Here is a 19,667-nt window from a genome sequence, read left to right on the forward strand (position 1 = left end):
TTGGGTGACAAAATGAAGCTCGTTTCAAAGGTATTTTCAGTACTCTTATTAAGTAATCTAGAGAGAACATTAGCATGTTTAATTATTTTTTAAAATATGACATTTTATGATTTGCTATTGTGAATATGTTTATTATATGCAAATAAGTTAAAGAGAAGGACTATGGTAATATTATTTTCCTAAATTAAAATCAATAATAAATTTGATTAATTTTACTGAAATAGTGTCAAGTTCAAGTGATTTTTTTCTTTTAATTCTTTTGCATTTGTAAAGATCATATTTCGCTCATCCATTCATCAACGGTAGCTGCCATTGCCTAATATTTCAAAGAGATTGCTTCATGAACACTGAAATATTTTATCAAATGCATGTTTATTAAGAAATTCACAAATCTAGAAAATATGGAAAAGTGCTAATTAAAATTAAACATGGCCCCAAGATGAATGAAACAATATACAGTATCACGTTTATTAAAAAAAAAACATAATGCAAAACCTGGTCCTGGCCTATTTGGTGTTATTGGAAATGAATGTGTGTGTGCGTGTTCGTGTTTGCGTGTGCAAGAGTAGAATTCGTGTGCGTGTTGGACAGAAAAGAAGGAACACCCTGAATTGTAGTGACGAAGGATATTTTTTTTTAAACTAAAGATTTCCAACCACGAAAGGCTGGCTCAGTCAAAGTATTTGAAAGGCTGAAGTTGAGATTCAATTCTATTTTAGCTTGGATTTTGGTCAAGCCGTGCGTAAGTCGAGGAGTCGGCATGCATTGTCACAGTTCCGTAATCATTTCTCGGTGGAAATGTAAAAGAGTTGGACTCAACAAAGTCATTAACAGGCAGTCCAATTACAAATGCTGCGCTACCTGATGCGCCCTGGTGACCCCGTTTACACTCGAACTCCGGTTTCTCAACATCGGCACCTCCATTGGCTGCAACCAAACACGGTGTCCCAAAAAACATCGAAATCAAAATCACAGGAAACGACAACAAAATATCTCTTGAAGAGTTCTTATGTGCACACGGGTCACATTTAGATATCAATCCTCGTGTGTAAAGCTGAGTGTTTGCTCTCGTGTTCCCAGTACGAGCAGTGCATCATGGACAGCTCCGCGGGCTGGCGGGAGCAAGCGAACGGCAGCCCGGCTCCGTTGCTGGATGTGACCGGGGGCGGTGCGGCGGTGGCGGGGCTCAGCTGCTGAGAGTGGTGCGGGTGGGCCGGGTGGTGATGGTGGCTCATGCCGTTGTAAGAGTTCACCATACCCGGGAGCGCCATGCTCTGCACGCGCGAGTAGGGGTTGTAGGAGGCGGGGGCGGACAGAGCCTTGACCGGGCTCACGTTGCCGCTGGCCATCTGACAGGACGTGTAGGGCATCGGGGTGGGAGGCTGGCCCAGCGACCACGAGTTATTCATGAAGCTGGACTGCAGGTACTTAGGTGGCGACAGGTAGCCGTAACCGTCCCCTCCGAACAAGGACTTGCCTGGCTGGAAGTGCGTCGGCGGCGGCCTGAAGGGTCGCTTCATTCGGCGGCGCCTCCGGTAGTTGCCCTTCTCGAACATGTCCTCGCAAGCCGGGTCAAGTGTCCAGTAGTTGCCCTTCCTTTCTCCACCACCCTCCCGCGGAACCTTGATGAAGCACTCGTTGAGGCTCAGGTTGTGCCGGATGCTGTTCTGCCAGCCCTTTTTGTTTTTCTCATAGAATGGAAACTTACTGATGATGTACTGGTAAATACCAGACAGAGTGAGACGCTTCTCGGAGCTTTCCCGGATGGCCATGGCAATGAGGGCCACATAGGAGTATGGAGGCTTCTGGGACGGATCCGGTTTCTCCGCGACTTTTTCCTGAACCGGCTCCTCTTTGGGCCGCTCTGTGTCCTTCGCGGTGTTGCTATCGTGGATCATCAATGTCATTGCGTCGTCGTCCTGGTTTGGGTAAGTGGCCATCATTTCCCAGCGAAACCAAACCGGTCCAGTCCAAAAGCACAAAAGCCAACGTGCTTGTCTCCGGATGCTTCCGTGGTGATGCGTGGACACAGCAGCAATGGGCGCACGGGGAAGTCTTTCTTTTGCGGCTCTGTAGGTGGCCACACATGAGGACCTACTTCGCTCTTTTTTCTCCACCAAATCGGTTTATGACCAACGCGCAACTCAAGTTGTGATGTGTGACTCGGTAAGCCCAACCCTTTCCTCGTTTTTTCCCCACGTCCACACTCAGGCTGCATTCGCGCACGAAACGACGTAGTGCCTCGTGATTTGTGCACTTGAGAGTTTCCGCCTCCACTTTCACATCAATTCAATAATACGTTACTGCAACACCTACTTCACAAGTCATTTTAGTTTAGTTAGCAAGCGCATACATTTTTGAAAGCATAAAAAAAGGAACACACAAAAAGCCTCAAAACTCAACATGCCTATGATACTGACTGTATTATTATTATTATTATTATTATTGCTATAATTACCATTATTATTATTATTATTATTATTAACTACTGCATGCAAATAGCAATTATTATTTATTCTCAAACCCACACACTAAGGGCTAATTTATACACATATTACAATGTAATGATTTTCAAAGATAATTGTATGATGATTGTTGCAGAACCGCGCAAACCGGTTTAGCAGTTTTCAGTTTCACAAAAAGACACCCAACTATTTGGGGCTCACGTGAGAGCCGTTGCTATACTATATGTAGGCCTATTTGTATTTTTGGAGAACTAAAATATAAAATATTGCTCACACTGCCGACCCTACGAATAACATTTTAAAATCAATAATGTATAACTCTTGCAGTGCCAATCAAAATTTATCACACATTTGCAAACGCAGGGATCATTCGATGCAGCACTTATATTGGTCCTAAGGTCCCGGGTCATTGGTGTGCATAACAGAAAACGACAGTAAGGTACATTGATGGTCAAGATCAACAACAACAGCCGCAATAATGATCCAATAATAGTTAGTAATATTAGTAACGTATATATGTTTATATGAACACGAGTAAATACGTGATATTCTGTATTAGAGTTTTATATATGCAGACCAGCGTGTAGCATTCATTAATCATAAGGGTTAAAAATATGACATTATGGACTAGTAGCGTTTCCATATTGTGCCAAATTATGACATTATGGACTAGTAGCGTTTCCATATTGTGCCAAATTAATTATATATAATTATATAAAATGTAGAACTTTATTATTGGTAGAAAAAAAGTCATTTGTATTGTATTGTATTGTATTGTTTTCATTTTTTTCCCAGAAAACACCAGAAAATGAAGTATATATTGAATATGTTATATTTAATCATAATGCCACTAAACAGTCATTATCTGTTCAACTCAGGATCTATAGTGATTTTCAGAAATGATTGAGGGGCTGAGGCGGGTTAAAAATGAGCATGGGCATTATTTTATAAAGTAGGGCCAAAATATCGCCTTGCATTTGGGGAACAATATTTTAAACAAAAAAGAACAAAAGTCACAACCACGAAGTAGAAAAGAAAAAAGTACAGGACAACAGTGCGATTATAACAGGTCTTCATTTATGCATTTATGCAATTACGCTCACATCATCATCTGCTTGCAGGCTGCTTCAGCAAAGCTGTGAGAAAACATGGCTTAATTAGCTCACATTGAGAGAAGAGTGCATGGAAGTGTACATTTTCCTGGCCACCCATGAGGGTCCCACCGGGCTCTCGTGGAGTGTATTTCCGTGCTGTGGGACTGTGCGCAGGTGGAGCAGCATTGGCATGTGTGTCATCACCATGCAGACAGTCTGCACTCTGCAGTTTGGCGGCAGCAGCTGAACTGCGCTGAGAGCCAACCGTCTCTCAACACCCCCGACTGGCACGTTCAAGACTTCCACCCGGAGTTACTTCTTTCTAGAAATAATTTCAACACCGTATTATGCAATTGCGCTGGATTCAACTAATGGTATTTTATCCAATAATTTAATATAAACATCTTGAAAGATTAAATCACAAAACCGGCTGTTTAGTTTTATTACTTTACCAATTGCCCAATTAGTCATACGTTCATTACATTTCTTTTTAAAACTATGCGTTTGAAATCCGCTGTTGTTGCGGTACATTAGATTGCAGATAATTTTCAAGTGCCATTTTTAACATGCTTAATGGTCATAGAAGTTCACCGCGGTTTATACCAAGACGTAAAAAGCAATACAACAGTCCATCTCTAATGACATACTGTAAATTACGATGCGTGCTACATGTAAGGGCAATACAAAACAGCTTCACATTTGAAACACGATTGCAATAATAATCATATTAAAATATACAATTTGAATATATACAATTATATAGAATACAAAGCCTATTGCTACAGGGAACCACAAGAGATGGACGTTTCTCTCTCCGGCTCTCTCTGCGTGTGTGTTTGCGCGCGCGCGCGCGCGTGTGTGTCACGTGCGTCACGTCACAACAAAGCACGTTAACCAGTGTGTCAACAATGTGTAAACAAAATAAAGGGTTTGAAACACGAACTGATTGAGGTGCTGAGGAATGTTAATTTAGCTTTATCCTGTTTTCGTGTAATCGCCTTATAGCCCAAAAATAACATTTGGAATAAGCTCAAAAACAGTACTCTACATGTCTGTCTTGTATCACTTGGAAGGGGGTACATAGAAAATATTTATTTTCATGTACTTCTATTTATTATTAATTTTCTTCACAAATCTTCTCACACTTAGACCACAGTTACAACTACATTCTAGCCTTCTGAAAGTAAACACGCCCCCCACCCAAACAAACAAAAACAAATTTGTTGTGCACATTGCTCAATTTAAACACATCACGAACAGAAAATGTTATTTTTGAGATGGTCTAATTGTTCCAGCTTTTAACCACAAAAAACAGAGGGTTGCCATTAATAAAAAAATAAAATAAAATAAAACACACGCACACACATTCCAGAGGAACCTTTTATAAATTATAAATACAGACACTGCACTGTAATCAATCTTCATGGAGATAAAACATGCCTGCAACCTAACTATTTAATTGTTTCTTAGCTGCAATTAACGCACAAAGTAGCAATCAACAAACGCCTTGACAGTTCAGAACACAATATGTTTTTGTGAGTGATTTCCAGCACAGCATTAAAAAAAAGAACACATAAAAATCTTTGCTCTAATGTTTACCAGACAAAGAACCAATTGTCTTCTTGTCCTATCTTTCCTATAGACATATATGGCCGTCACAGCAAAGTCCCGTAATGTAATTTGAAAGAGTGGAATTCCTGTCCTCTTGCACTTCCTGCCCTTGCAGATCTGGGACTAGGATGTTTATCATAGCGCGTGCGGGTGGAATGTGCCTGACGGATCCGCCGGGTCAGGTCGGGACCGGGGAACAACCACCCGGGGTGGAGAGGACTCATCAAGGCAGTGACCGCATGTTTGCAAAGGAAGATAATGAGGTTGCTGACTATTATTAGTACCAATATTAGCAATAACATACATTCCAAGACAGTTTATTACCATGACATCAAACATCCTGGTGAGAAATGACCTTTGTGGCTCACACAGTGGACCATTCAAACACGTATGCTGACATGGAATATTAAGATTGATGCAATTGAATGCCATGATTTTGATGCAATTGAATCTTTTCGAGAGATGAATAAAAGGCATGCAAAAAGGAAAAAGGAAGGATGGATGAACCGCAGCATGAGGGAAGGATGAAAACTGCGATGGATCCTCAGCCCTCATGCAGTTCTTTCAACATGGATGTGGTCTCTTGCAAAAGAGATGATAGAGTAAATAAACAGTGACCACCAGGTTTCCTCCACCACCTCCAAACCCTCCAACACAAATTAAGGTTGAGGAGAATGAGGCTGCCCGGGAAGACATTGGTAAAAAGTGACTTCAATGTTTACTGGAGGCCACTAACTCAGGTGTGGGAAGACTTTTATGATCATATATCTGTTTGAAAGAGGATGCTCAGCGAGTGGTATGTGTGGGAGGAACATTTCCTTACTTTGTCCAGTCCTTCTCCTCAACCTCAAACATAGGTCTTTAAAACCCCATCACATTTTATTCATTTAATTTTGAAGGGCATGGTCTAATTTGTATTCATGGTAATAAAAGTCAGTCAGTTCCAGTGACTGAACTATCACCATCAAGTAATGAAAAATTCTAAAAAATTTTCAGTTTTTTTTTTTTTACAGGTTCAGCACTGTATTGAGATGGGAAAAAAACTAACACGACTTTTACTCTTACCGTCTAATAATAATGTGAGTCTCAATGTGACAGAGGTATAAAAAACAAGAAATCCACTCCCCCAAAAAAGCAACACAAAGACAATGTTTTTTTTTTTTTTTACTTAATAAGACACGCAATACCTAAAGACAAACAAAATATTTTTTATATGACTTCCAAGTCACAATTCCCCCCAAAATGTTCAATTATCAGTAGTATAAGACCTGAGGGGTGTTTGGGTTTGTAGACTTCACTAAATTGCGTGACAAGGAGATTAAAGCGCTGATGAATACAAGAGGAGGATCCAGCGCCTATACCGCATGGTCAGTCAGTAAGTTACAAGGTGATTGTGGTTAGGGCGGTGGGTCATGTGCCCTAGATGGCACATTATGTGAACACTGGCCTTCTAATGATACCTCTGTCCATGTATTAAAAAATAAACCAATAATAAAGAATAGAAGAAGAATCCCACGAATAAAAAGCAAAGTAGCTGAAGACATAATTTAACACAGAATAATCCCAAAACAGATTTTAAGAGCATACTGTATGCAACTATGAAATGTCCATTCCGGCAAACATTTCCTTGCATGTGCAAGAGCAAGAAAATGATTGATAGTTGATGGTGAACTGATGGAATGGATAAGTCGGTGGAAAAACGAAAGATTGGAGGAGAAAGGTGAAAACAGAAGAGCCACATCGTGTTCTTGCTAACCTTTGAGAAGGTTGAAGTGCTGCAGCCTCCTGCCAACAAGATTTTCTTTGAGGTTTTCTTGCACTGTTGCCAAAACTTAAATGATTCACAGGAGCAGATCGACTGCATGGATGCACTGTACTTGTATGAAAGATGATGTGGAGATTTGTGTGTGTGTTCCTTTTGTTTTTTTTCCCATTGTAAGAGCCCAAATCTCACACAGTAAAAAAGGATGAGAGAGAGAAAATGTGGAGAAAAAGGTGTGCTATGGACCAAAAGTCAAAACCCGGCCGGGTTGGGTGTGCATAAAAAGCAAGCATCAATACAGACACATAGTGAGCCAACATGTTCTTCTCACATATAAACTTCCTCACCCGAGGAACTTCTTTTCACCCTAGCAATTTAACAAGCTACAGCCACAGCCGTGCTCACACTTCAAAATCCCCAAGTAACCTCACACCCATTTCACATCCTGATCCCAGTTTGGGATTAGATTTCAGGCCAAATCAAAACAAGTCACTTCGTTAGAGGTAATTACACAGGTAGCCTACCTCGCTGGGCAAACAAACATGACTGCCAGCTGACACTCTGAAGACAGATCAAAGCTGACTACTGACAAGAAACAGGAGAACATTCAAACAAGGGCTTGTTAACCACTCCAATACTTTCATTTTTCCTCACACATGCACAATAATCACGCATCGTCTTCCTCATACCTCTCTTTAGTCTTCCCCCAAAAAGACAGACAGATGACTGTTGAAAGATGACTCACATGTGAAAAGAATGATCTCTTCAGTGAGCTGCATGTGAAAACAATAATGCACATGCATGTTACTGGGGGCGAACAATAGAGATGTGTTGTGCTGTGCTCAGCTTTGGTGGTCTGCGCAAGGAACCATGTTACACAGTCTGAGTGATGACTAGTGAAATTTTTGCCAGGGAGGCGCTCTACACATGCACACGCACACGCACACGCACACTCTCTCACAGACACACCCCCGCACTAACACACACACACACAACTTTATGTATATATATATATATATATATATATATATATATATATTTGGTCTTAAAATTAAATTAAAATTAAAGCGTTAACTCAGGTGATTAATCCAAATTTTTGTAACTCAGTTAAATATTTTAACTCAGTTAAGTTTGATTTACTTAAAAAATAATTGCATACTTTGCAAAGATTGCAATGACTGCTGGAGTGTGGCCCTTGTGGGCAGTTTTGAGAAATGTTTTAAAGAAAAATGCCAGTAAAGATGTCTCCGTTTAGATCGTATTTAAGAATAAAAGAAAGCTATTAGAACAGTCTTTGAATCAAATATACTCCATATTGGGTAATTCTGCATCAATTCCAAGCTATTATTCAAGTAAATATCTGTCACAAGCTTCGCAAAAAATAGTAGTTGAAAAATGTGATGAATCGCAATTAATCATGGAATTTTTTTGTGATTAATTAGTTAAAAAAATTAGTCACTTGACAGCACTAATAGATAATGGATGAATAAAATCAGTTTTGATATAAAAAGACGCGATGACTGGCTGTTATTGGCTAAGGAGATGGGCCCAGAAGATCACTTCACCTTCTTATGACATCACAAAACTACAATCAATCCGCCCTACAGTCGAATTACCTGCTCATTTACATTACACCATATGGAAAGCACTTTGTTACAGGTCCAGCTGTTGTGAAATGCGGTATACAAATAAAGTTGTGTTGTATTGTATTGTATGTCGGGAAGCTACAAATGGAGCCTTAATGTTCACCTATTTCGGGCAGCATAAAGCACCAGAGGTGGGCATTTTACAAGATTTTGCTGGTCCATTGGTCATCTGTCAGGGGCCACAGTACCAGTACAGTACTCGTCATCATAAGTTGGTCAGCCCATCAGTCAGTCCGTAATGTAATTCATCAGTTAGTCGGTACAATAATACGTAAATATTACACTCAAACAAAGATTTTAGATTTGTGATGCCATAACAGAGTAGTGAAGTGATCTTCCAGCCCCATCTCCTTAGTCAATCACAGCTGGTCATCACAATCGGCGCACAACTAGGAGCACTCACTCTCACACATGTATAGTTAATGCCAATAACCCTTCCTGCAAACAATCACACCCGAGACAGGTGGGGTGTGTTTCGCGTCAGTCGTCAGCAAAACTGCATCCACCAGTGACAGACTGAGAGCTTTGTTGGTACTTGACCCGGTTAGTGACACTTACTCTGAAAATCCACTTTTCGCAACGCGTAATCCATAATTTTTTTCAACTTTCCGGCCATTCGTCCATCATCAGTGACGGACTGATGGTCTTGTCTGTCCACCTGATGAAATGTTCTTCTCTGCAAAGTACACTTACAAAAATTCACCAAAAAGCAAAGCACAACAGTATTGAGCTCTTACACTTCTGTGCTCACACACAAACACACACACACACACATATGAACACACACATGCTCAAAACCACATGTCCGGTTTAAGTATTGTGAATAATTAATTACATTTGTTTGAAAAATAATTTAGGTATTTATCATTCCATCAATTTTCTAGACTCAAACCACCAACCTCAGAACTGTGAGGTAGACATGCAAACCACTCATCCACCAAAGTGGAGAAAGCCAGTATCCTTAGTTCTTGTATTTAACCTGGATAACCTTCATGCTCCCTACACGTGGTATTTATAGTGGAATTACCAAGTGCGGAACGCTCCATAATACACGGTTATATCATAATCATAAAAATCATCTTAAAGTGAGAGAGAAATGTTTTCAACCTTAAACATTTCACATTTTGGAACAGGACTTTGTTTTGTAGGCATTTCTTTCTTGCTTGTACAGCTTTTCTTGTGTGTATAGCTCTTTCTTTGTTACTTTTTGATTGAGTTTTGCTTTTGCACACCCTGAAAGTCTGTTCTAAAGGCACAACCATCAGGACAAAACCAAAGCTTTTCTTAATTTTCCCAACATGCCAACCAATCAGTGTTTAATATAACAGAGTGTAGGTAGATTTCAGTGAGTACGGTAACTGATGTTATCTGATCATTACATGGAAAGAGAAGCACCTGAGACCAGTCAAGTCTTCACTAAGCACCAGCTGTCCATTACTGATTGACATAGTCTTTACCTATATCACTTAATCTGTCTTGCTCTAATTATTAGTTTTTATTTTAGTGAAACAAATACGTCACACAAACCCTTTGCTATTTTGCCGTGATGATATCGGAAGGGGTGCTGCGCCAACAGATTGACTTATTGTCATGCATGCTACAGGCTTCATGAATGATATAGTGAAGATCGAGTCATTGACACATTTCAAAAAACAACTGAAAACATGGTTTTGAGTCTTGATTGCTTTGATCTACATGTCAGGAGACAATGGCAGCCAGTGTTACGACTTCAAACAGACACTGCAGACTGAGTAAAATAATATAGGCCTGAGATTTTAAAACCACAAATACACACGCACCACCAAGGCTCACTGTGCTCTGCCAACAGTGTGTCATTCTCTAGAGGATCAGATTCCACACAGCACCACACAAACCTCCTCAATTTCAGCTCGACTGCCGCTGTGATGACCGCAATAACAAACAGGAAAACCAGGCAGTCGAACATACAGGCATGGAAGTTACTACACGTACACATGGACACGCAGACAGTGTGACAGAGACCAAAAAGACATATTTGATGGATTGTTTGGCTTTTGTGAGAAAATAAAATAATAATGAGAAATATACAGTATGAATATTATTATAAATGTTATCGCTCCTCTTCCTGTTGTTGTTGTTATTATTATTTCAACAGCTTTATTTAGCATTTTAAATTGAGAAAAAAAGTGAAAAGAAGTGAAAAGTGGTGCCCTGTGATTGGCTGCCAATGAGACTTTGGCGTCTCTCCAAGTGTCTTTTAGGATAAGGTGCCAGGACAAGCAGGCAGAAAAATGAGTACCGTATTTTCCGAACTATAAGCCGCTACTTTTTCCCTAGATTTTGAACCACGCGGCTAATACAATGGTGCAGCTTTTCTGTGGATTTTTCTTTCATGGTAGGGGCGCTCTATAGTTCAGAAAATACGCTAAATAAATCTCTCTTTTTTTCTCTTCGGTCTGTTCTGTTTTAATTAGCAAAGTTGTTGCCGTGTTAAAAGGCACTGTTTTAACAATCTATTTATTTACCATTATGCGCATTCACAGTACAAAATTGTTCTGTACATGCAGTAAACATCAAATTTTTTTTCCACATAGAAAAATGCGGCTTATAGCCTGGTGCGACATGTATATCTTTTTTTTTTTTTTTAAGAGTTGCTGTGGCTTATATACAGGTGCGCCTTATAGTCCGGAAAATACAATCTCATAGCCCTCATGGGCTGCTCATAGGTTTCTAAACTTTCCATTTGTTGTTGAGATAACAAATACAATATAATACAGCAACTTGCAGACATTTGTAGGACAGGAGAGTTATTTGGAAGGAGAACATGTCCCATGGAGAGTGGATCAATGCGAGGGCAGAAAAAGGGGGGATAAAAGGAGGGTGAGAGAGAACACTTCCTCTGGTGCATTGTCCCCCGAGGGCAGAGAGGAGGAGAGGGCCTACTCCCCTGACAGATCTGAAGATGTCCTGTTTTGCTTTTCCTTAGCTCTCCCTCTTCCTGCAGGAAGCAACATCATGCTGGGCACCAAAGCTTTGGCAAGTGTAGGACAGTCAGCTCTGGTACTGATGTGTGCTGTCCACAAATGGGATGGGACATTGCAGATGTGCAGACTTCAAATGCAATCAATATCAATTGTTGACAAAGGCCTCTAAATAGCTGAAGTTGTTCTTCTTTCTGTTGTGCATATAAACAATGAAAAAAAAATGCAAAGAAAACCTCTATAAAATAAAGAAGACAATTATACTGCTCTTTTGAAATTATTAGATAATATTAAATAAATACATTTAGATATACTGTGCTGAGATCATTTATAGCTTTTGGTTCTTTTTAGATGAGAGAGAAGCATTCATGATTCAACATATTGTGTTCTTTGTTATGGAGAGCCAATCCCATTATATTGGAGAAGTGAAATACACACACAAATGGGCCACAATTAATGTAATTAAATATTCATTATCAAAATAGTGAAGAGAAACGCCATAAAATAACATTGTTTTAATGTCGGGGCAAAATTGTTGTGCGGCTTGGTAATGCAGTCTGGTGGCTATACGTAAGCCTTTTTTTTATACTGGAGTAGTTTTGTGTGTTACATTGGAGTTTGGTGTTCTACTATTGTGGTTATTTGTATTGTGATGAATAGGTTCAAGCAGGGACAGGCAGAGAGAAACTAGAGAACAGAGAAAAAACAATGCCAAACAATAACAGCACAGTATTGACAATAGGAGTAGCGTTTTATCCATATTATGTGGACTGAGAAGGCAATGCCGTGAGGAAGCAACAAGGAGCAAATAGGAGGCGATGATAAGACAGAACAGGACAGAACGGGACAGGACCGGGGTAATGAGCCAGACAGTGCTACTGTTTGGTGGGAGTGCAGTGCAAAAACACCTGCAAAGGGGACAGTCTAGGAAGTTTCCATAATCATAAGACTTGAGACTAAACCCCAAAAGTGTGTGTCAATGCACTGTAAAAAATGGGGAGTGATATTTACTTGAAAAATCCTAGTAATGTTTTTTCAGAGTCACTCCAAGGTTGAACCCACTTTATGCACAATGCAGTTGAGGATGAAACCTATTATCTCTCTCCTATTATCTGCTCCACCAAATTTCCCCCACTATCCGCAACTGAAGAGGATGCAGAGACGCCAACGCAGTAATGGGAGCCACCGCCCAGTGTGTCCCACCATCTCCATGACCAATAAAATCATAATAATCGGTGATTGTAATGTGTCTTTTACATCATCATGCACATCATCCGAATTATTTGTCCATATTGAAGTCCGTTTCATTCATAAACCGAGATGCACTACATTGTTTTATCATATCCATTATCACCTTCATTTTTCTTTTTAGACATTCTTCTTGTCGGGCCAACTGAGTCCAACTGGTTGTCTTCTTTTTTTCCTCTTCTTATCAACCACATTATTCCTCCACTCTTGGCTATTCATTCACACCGGCTGCCTCTGTGTGCATTTTCTTCTCATTCTTGGTGTGAGACTTTATCTCTGGATCAGATAAGGCTTCAGTACTGGTTTTAAAACTTCAGCAGATCTGTCCAAACACATGATCTCATGCCAAAGCACCGCTGCTGCCTGTTAACTCCATGATCTAATATGTAGTCCATGTGTTCGTTGCTCATGCTGCACGGAGGTGTGGTGGATTCTTTCTGCATCTCTCACTTCACTTTCCTCTTCCACTTCCCCCAATCTGTGTCCTTCTTTTACAAAATGTTTTTCTCTTCTTTGTCACTCTTATTGTTTTTCTGATGTCTGTGCTACATGGCTCTAACTGCATGAATGTGACCATGCTACCACTATCATATGTGGGGATCTCAAACACATGGAGTTGTCAGGACAACAAAGCTTGAAGCCACACAGGTAGTTGAATCCGACCTGCATGATGGTTTCCTTGGTGATCAGCGTCTGTTGGTGTAGCAGTGGAAAATGGTCCGAGTGCGCATTGGTCTCAGTCTAAAAGCAATTGATAGGTAAACGGTCTTTCTGCGTGCATGTCTATTTCATCACCCTGTGTGGCTGCTCTTGTGGACGCATGCATTATATCCCTGCGGGAGGGGGTTTAAGGTACTAAGGTTACCCCCTGATAGAGGCAGTGCGGGGTCATCTCGTTGCGGGACATCTCTCTGGGGTGACCTCGCCGCCCCTCATGGCCCCACGAACAGACGAGACTTCTGAGGCGAGAGGAGGAATGGAGAGACCCCCAGAGAACGGGACCCCTGGACTGCCCCAGACCCTAGACCCCAGCTCTAACAGGGTCCGACTCAGGACCAATGTGTTCCCAATCAGGGGAAACACAAACAATTCTTTTATTAAAGAGCTCGCCATAGCGAGCCGCACACACACACAAAATCACACATGGTACGTAACGCAACCTGTGACGCATTAACACTGAAATGAGAACAAAACCTTTGTGGTACTTCTCATGTGTAAATCAATGCTGGCAAATAGCTGTCATATCGCCAATAACACGGACGGACCCCAAGAGCGTGCCTTACCTTTCCGCTTCTACCCATTTTGGTCCCATTCTTTTTGGTCTCTATCCGGGAAAACAAACTGAGGGATTAAGGATTTGAGGAGGAGTAATGAGTGCCAGGTGGAGAAGTGTGACTGTGGGGGTCCCCTCCCAGATTAGGGGAGACGGGGTGGGGTTGGGGGTTGGGGATGACCCTCCAATCCCTCACACTCCTTCCTAAAGGCAGCTAATGTTTCTTTTGAAGAAATAATCCTGTTTGGCCATCTAATAGCACTCGGCAATTATGAGCCTTTGCAGGGCATGTATGGTATTACCGGAGGTGGCTACCAACATGTGGAGGTGGAGTCATCTTGATAAAAAGTCACCAGAGGGATAGAGATGTTTTCAAACATGCACCTATATATAGCTATATGATAATAAAATAAAATTATTAGTTTTTTTTTGCAATGACTAATGATGCCATGCTATTGAAAACTGGATCCACAGTAAGAAATATGTTGACAAGCCACAAAACGTGAGATTCAAAGATTGTTCCTGTATAATGTTTATTCAAATAAAATGTTCATAAATTGATTATTTAGACTAAATTATAAAGTGTTTTAATTTAGAAATTCATGCACATAATACAATTAGTAATTAAACGCTGAAATATGTTATAGTCCAGAAGCAACTGTATTTTGTGAATCTGTGGAGTTTTTTGTGTCAATAATAATTTCTCTATTCACCCAAATATTGTAGGATTTTGTGATTCATTGTATTTAAAATGTCATATGTACAATTTGTGTTATGATATTTAGTTTAGGTCACAATAATAACAGTATGCAGTATGCAACATTGAGTCCTTAAATGTTGCCCCCTTGTGGACCACAGGAAAGCATATAAACTGACCTTTACAAACTGACTGCGCCACATGGTTCTATTTGATCACATAATACAGTATATGGTTCAATTACATTCCCTCAAAACCAAGAGCTGTACATGTTAAATACTTACATGAATTGTTCTCACTACAAAGAAATAGTGTGTTCATGTGAGAAAGTCGACAAAAAAAAGAAGATTTTCTCAGGTGATGGAGAGGAAGAATTGTCCTCCATGCAGAGCAGAAGGAGGTGAATGAGAAGTCAGACTTTTCACACCCGCACTGATCTGCAAACACACGCACACACACCCCCCCACACACCCACACACACACCACACAGGCATTCTCTATGCTATCCCAAGCGTGATATCCAGCAGACGATGGAGAGGTGCATGGATGTGTGTGTGTGTTTGGGCGGGAGACTCATGTAACAGAGCCTTATCTCCCCGTCTACTCAACGTCTACAACACCAACAGCTGGAAGCCAAAACGATGGACTTAACTTGACGCCGAACTCCGTTGAACCAAACTAAGACTCATTATTCTTTGCTCCTCATTTTTACTTTTCTGTGTACTTAAATTAAAATATCTTCCGTTTTTTCTCAAATGGTAGCCTTCACACTCAAGGTGACTTTTTCTTTTCGAGCGCAAGTCGAGCACAAATTGCAGTCTAACTGTGCGTATGGGTGGCAGTTTTTTTTGTTTTGGTAATTTCTTAGACTGCACAGGTAGAATAGGGCGTAACGGGGCGTTTGTATCTTTGTCCGCTGATGTGGGACGGAAGCAATCTTTTCACGAATTTGGGGGGGGGGTCAGTGCATGACGTTGGCAGGTAAACTGAAAACTCTCCTTTTGTGGATAATGTCAGTCATGCATGTGACATGGGAAGAGACTGCCTTGCACCCCATATCGGGTGTCTGTGTGAGAGTCCCCCCGAAGCCCGCAATAGTGACAGGGTGCTCTTAAAGTAGTTTAAAGATGATGATGATGATGATGATGATGATGATGACAATGAATTGCTTTCTATATGAATTCATAATGTGATGTCCTACGCTGGTATCACATTTATGAATTAAATCAGATGACTTCCAACAAGCACATTCACGGAGCACTGAACTACCCATACCTCAATCAAACACAACAAAATTGGGTTACACCACCTCTGTCTCGAGTTGACCTGCTCTTTGGCAGTCTAAAATCGAATTCTCTTTTTGGAACCAAGTTTGCAGCTGCACCGGAACGCCCAGTGAGTAATCTGCCGAATTCACAAACAGACGTGCATAGCCCACTTTCTATTCACAATTTGTCGGGTGCGAGGGAACAACGTGCATCTTGAACCCCCAGAGAGGCGCCACCAAACACTCTTGACTAGACTTGCACCGGCACGAAAATGAAGTTGCACATTTTTACACCGAGCGCACGGGCGCCAGTCTACCAAAATTGGGCCCCAGGTCTCAATTAGTCACTGGAAGATTACGCTGTCCGAATAGACCTGTTTTACGGGTAGTGACTTGTTATCTCAAGTAATTGACAGTATAACTTACCAAAACAGCAGACATCTAGTGAGACACTTAAGCAGTCTCACAGAGTTGAAATGTGATGTCAATGACACTGCACCTCAGATGGCGAAAATAGGTTTTCTACAGCAGTGGTTCTCAAACTTAAAACCATTAGCAAGATGCTTTATGCTATGTGGCGTTTCCTTATCGTTGCGGGTGGATTGCGACAGGAAGGGCATTTGGTGTAAATACTGCGTCAAACATATCCTATGAGTAATTCAATGTGGCGACTTCTTATTGAAAGCAACAAACCTGAAAGTCAAACACCAACAACAATTTGGACAGTAACACTGCGCTTAAATACAGGCAAATAAAGAAACTTTACTTGTACATTAAAGTTCAATAAAAATATTTCTAAAAAGGACAAACTGTTGTTAACTATTAAATGCCTATGTATTGAATTTAAAAGTTAAATGAAACTGAACTGAACTGCTTGAACATTATTTTTTGTTTTATTTATTTTTTTGATACTTCTACAGAGGACACGAGTGGTGCACATACCAGACTTTGCCGTAAAATATTAAAAATAATTTTACACAATTTGTATTACTGTAGTCACTTGAGTGTACTTTGCAGCATTGTGTCATTGTTCACATTAGGTTCCAGAATGGCATTCCCCTTAAAAATACTTCCACCGAGTGCACCCCTGTACACAGAGTACATCATTATTGCTACTAGACTGCATTTTCTTAATTAAAATTCATATCATTTTTAATCAGCTTTTTTTAATCAAACAAATAGCTTTAGGCTCGACACCTTTCCACTGCTGAATGTGTAATTTAATGTGAAATGTATTTGCACTGTATATGAGTACGGGTAAGTTACATATATTATTTTGTTAAAATTTACGTTTAAAGGTTTTATTTATTTATTATTATTATTATTATGCAAGTTTAATGCAAATTCTTTGATTGGCGGGCCACAATGGGTTCTAAAATTTGACAGAGGGGCCAGACCAGGACTAGATGGATGGAGTGTTTTGGAAACCTCACTTCATCTGAGAAAGAAAAATACATTTAATTTGAATTGAAAGTGAAAAAAAGCATTACAACAAAATGTATGTCTTGACACATCACAGTATTTAGAAAATAAAACATTAACAAGGTTCATTCATTTAATTTTTTTCAAGTTTGGTGGGCCAGATTAAACCGTTTAACGGGCGCGTGTGGCCCCAGGGCCGTAGTTTGCCCACGCCTGCCTTAGAGAAATACCCTTAAAGTAGCATTACATATAATGCATTGGAAACTGAGAAGGAAAACATTCCTAGTTGGGCCGAAGGCCAGGCCTCCTTGTTGAAGGAAGGTTGAGACAAATATTAGTGTGTTATACATCAAAGGCCAACACACGCAAGTGGAGCAACGCCCTAAACGAAAGCCGTGCAAAAAATAAACAACACCCTTTGTTCTGACAGCTGAGGCCTGTCTCGTCCATGATTAGAGAAACACCAAGAGAAGAGGAGGATACGGGTATGCAGGCGACGTAATGAGTGGCCATATTAGCTTCGTCTAATTCAGTATGTGTACGAGTGAAACGACCGGAGGGCGTCAGTCAGCAGTGACCCCGTTGCCAGGAAATGTTACTGTGGTGGGGCTATGATGGTGGCACGACATAGCTAATCACATATTGCTGATTAGGTCTTCCGTGCATGATAGCGGCCGGCGATGGTGTGTCACGACGGAGAAGGAAGAACGTACATAAACAAATACATGAATGTGTACCATGAGAGTTTCGCTTCAACTTTGTGAAGTTATTTTGGAGTAATTTCCCGTTCATGCTTTCGCTGTCAATTTCCCATTTTAGGCAGGTAAAATATATGAAAAGGGTGATTCAGTGAACCCCTGAGTGGTTCAACTTTCAATACCACCCACCATATTGCAGATTATCAACTAATTATTTTTTTTGTGGGGCTTTACAGGATACAAGTTCAAATTTAATTCAGTTCAGTTATATTTTTGTTGTACAGCATCAAATCATGACAGAAGCTGTCACATTGGAGCAGGTCTAGAACATTCGTCACACATTAAGAGACATTACGAAATTTCGAGTTGCATGTTATGCCAGGCAACAACGTGCTCAACTGAATGTTGATTCAGCGTAATTAAGAAGGGACGTTGCAGTAAAAGTTGATGTCCCCACATAGCAGAGAAAATATACGCCAGTGAGTGACGTTTTCTTTTCTTTGTTTTAATTTGTATGTGTTGCTTCTCTGTGTGTGGTAAAGTAGCCGTCGTTTGAAGGTTTATGATTTCTGGAACATTAGATCAGCATTAAACGAGTGCGCTTTTGATCGGCATTGTTTATTTGAACATTTTGATGTTCACATATACAATGAGTAATCTTATTTGTTGTATTAGTCACTTTTGGTTTGTTTGTCATTTTTACAGTACACTTAAACGCGACAAAGAGTGTGAAGCAAGCACAATGATTTGGAGAAGTGTGAGTACCCTTTTCATTTTCCCTAATTGACTACATTTCAGTCAATAATGCTTTAATAACCAGAATATTGGCAATATTTGAGTTTCGAAAGGCCATGTAAATATGTGTAAAGGCCGAAATATGCTCATATTCTCCTGTTCATTCCACTCCCTCGGTCAGATATTCCAGCAAGATGGCCTCCACTTTCACTGTTAGGCTGATGACATGCAGGAAAGCGTCCCTCCAGGACCGGATTTTGACACCTGTGCTACTGCATCAAATTCAAAATTATCCCTTTCACCCATAAAGTCCTTGATAACCAGGCCCCCAACGATCACCCCTACACCCCTTCCCGTAACCTTTGTTCCTCCAACGATAATCTCCTCTCTGTTCCAAGGACCAGACACCGTACCCGGTGTGACAGAGCATTCACTGTCGCCGTAATCACTACTGACAGACATCGGTGACATTGCTGACCTGTCTATGTTCACAAACACATTTAAATTACACCTGTTCAGTTTTGCTTTTAACATGCAATAACTACATAAATGGAAACTATGGCAAAACCACATTAATTGCAACCTCTTTTATTTATTTTACACTACACATATTACTTTCCCCTTGAATTAAACAATGGACTTTCCAAAATGTACTTCTGTTAAGTTGTGTTTGATTTATATATGATTGTATGTTTATTTGCATTTTGCTTACTGATTCTAAAACTATAAAGTATTTTTGAGTTCTTTTGAACAGTGCTATAAATAAAAAATATAATAATAATAACAATA

At 40.3% G+C, this 19,667-nt stretch overlaps 1 protein-coding gene across 1 annotated transcript; it reads right to left on the bottom strand.

Annotated features, from left to right (window-relative positions):
- Nucleotides 1-237: 237 nt before the first annotated feature.
- On the bottom strand, nt 238-2,173 carry foxl2a (forkhead box L2a). Its single transcript, XM_088300802.1, has one exon. The coding sequence runs from the start codon at nt 1,941-1,943 to the stop codon at nt 1,029-1,031; it is 915 nt and encodes a 304-aa protein (XP_088156928.1). The 5' UTR covers nt 1,944-2,173; the 3' UTR covers nt 238-1,028.
- Nucleotides 2,174-19,667: the final 17,494 nt, after the last annotated feature.

This window comes from Idiotropiscis lumnitzeri, chromosome 7, assembly GCF_059441095.1.
Source record: "Idiotropiscis lumnitzeri isolate Australia: NSW breed Sydney's pygmy pipehorse chromosome 7, RoL_Ilum_1.0, whole genome shotgun sequence".
NCBI classification, from domain to species: Eukaryota; Metazoa; Chordata; class Actinopteri; order Syngnathiformes; family Syngnathidae; genus Idiotropiscis; species Idiotropiscis lumnitzeri.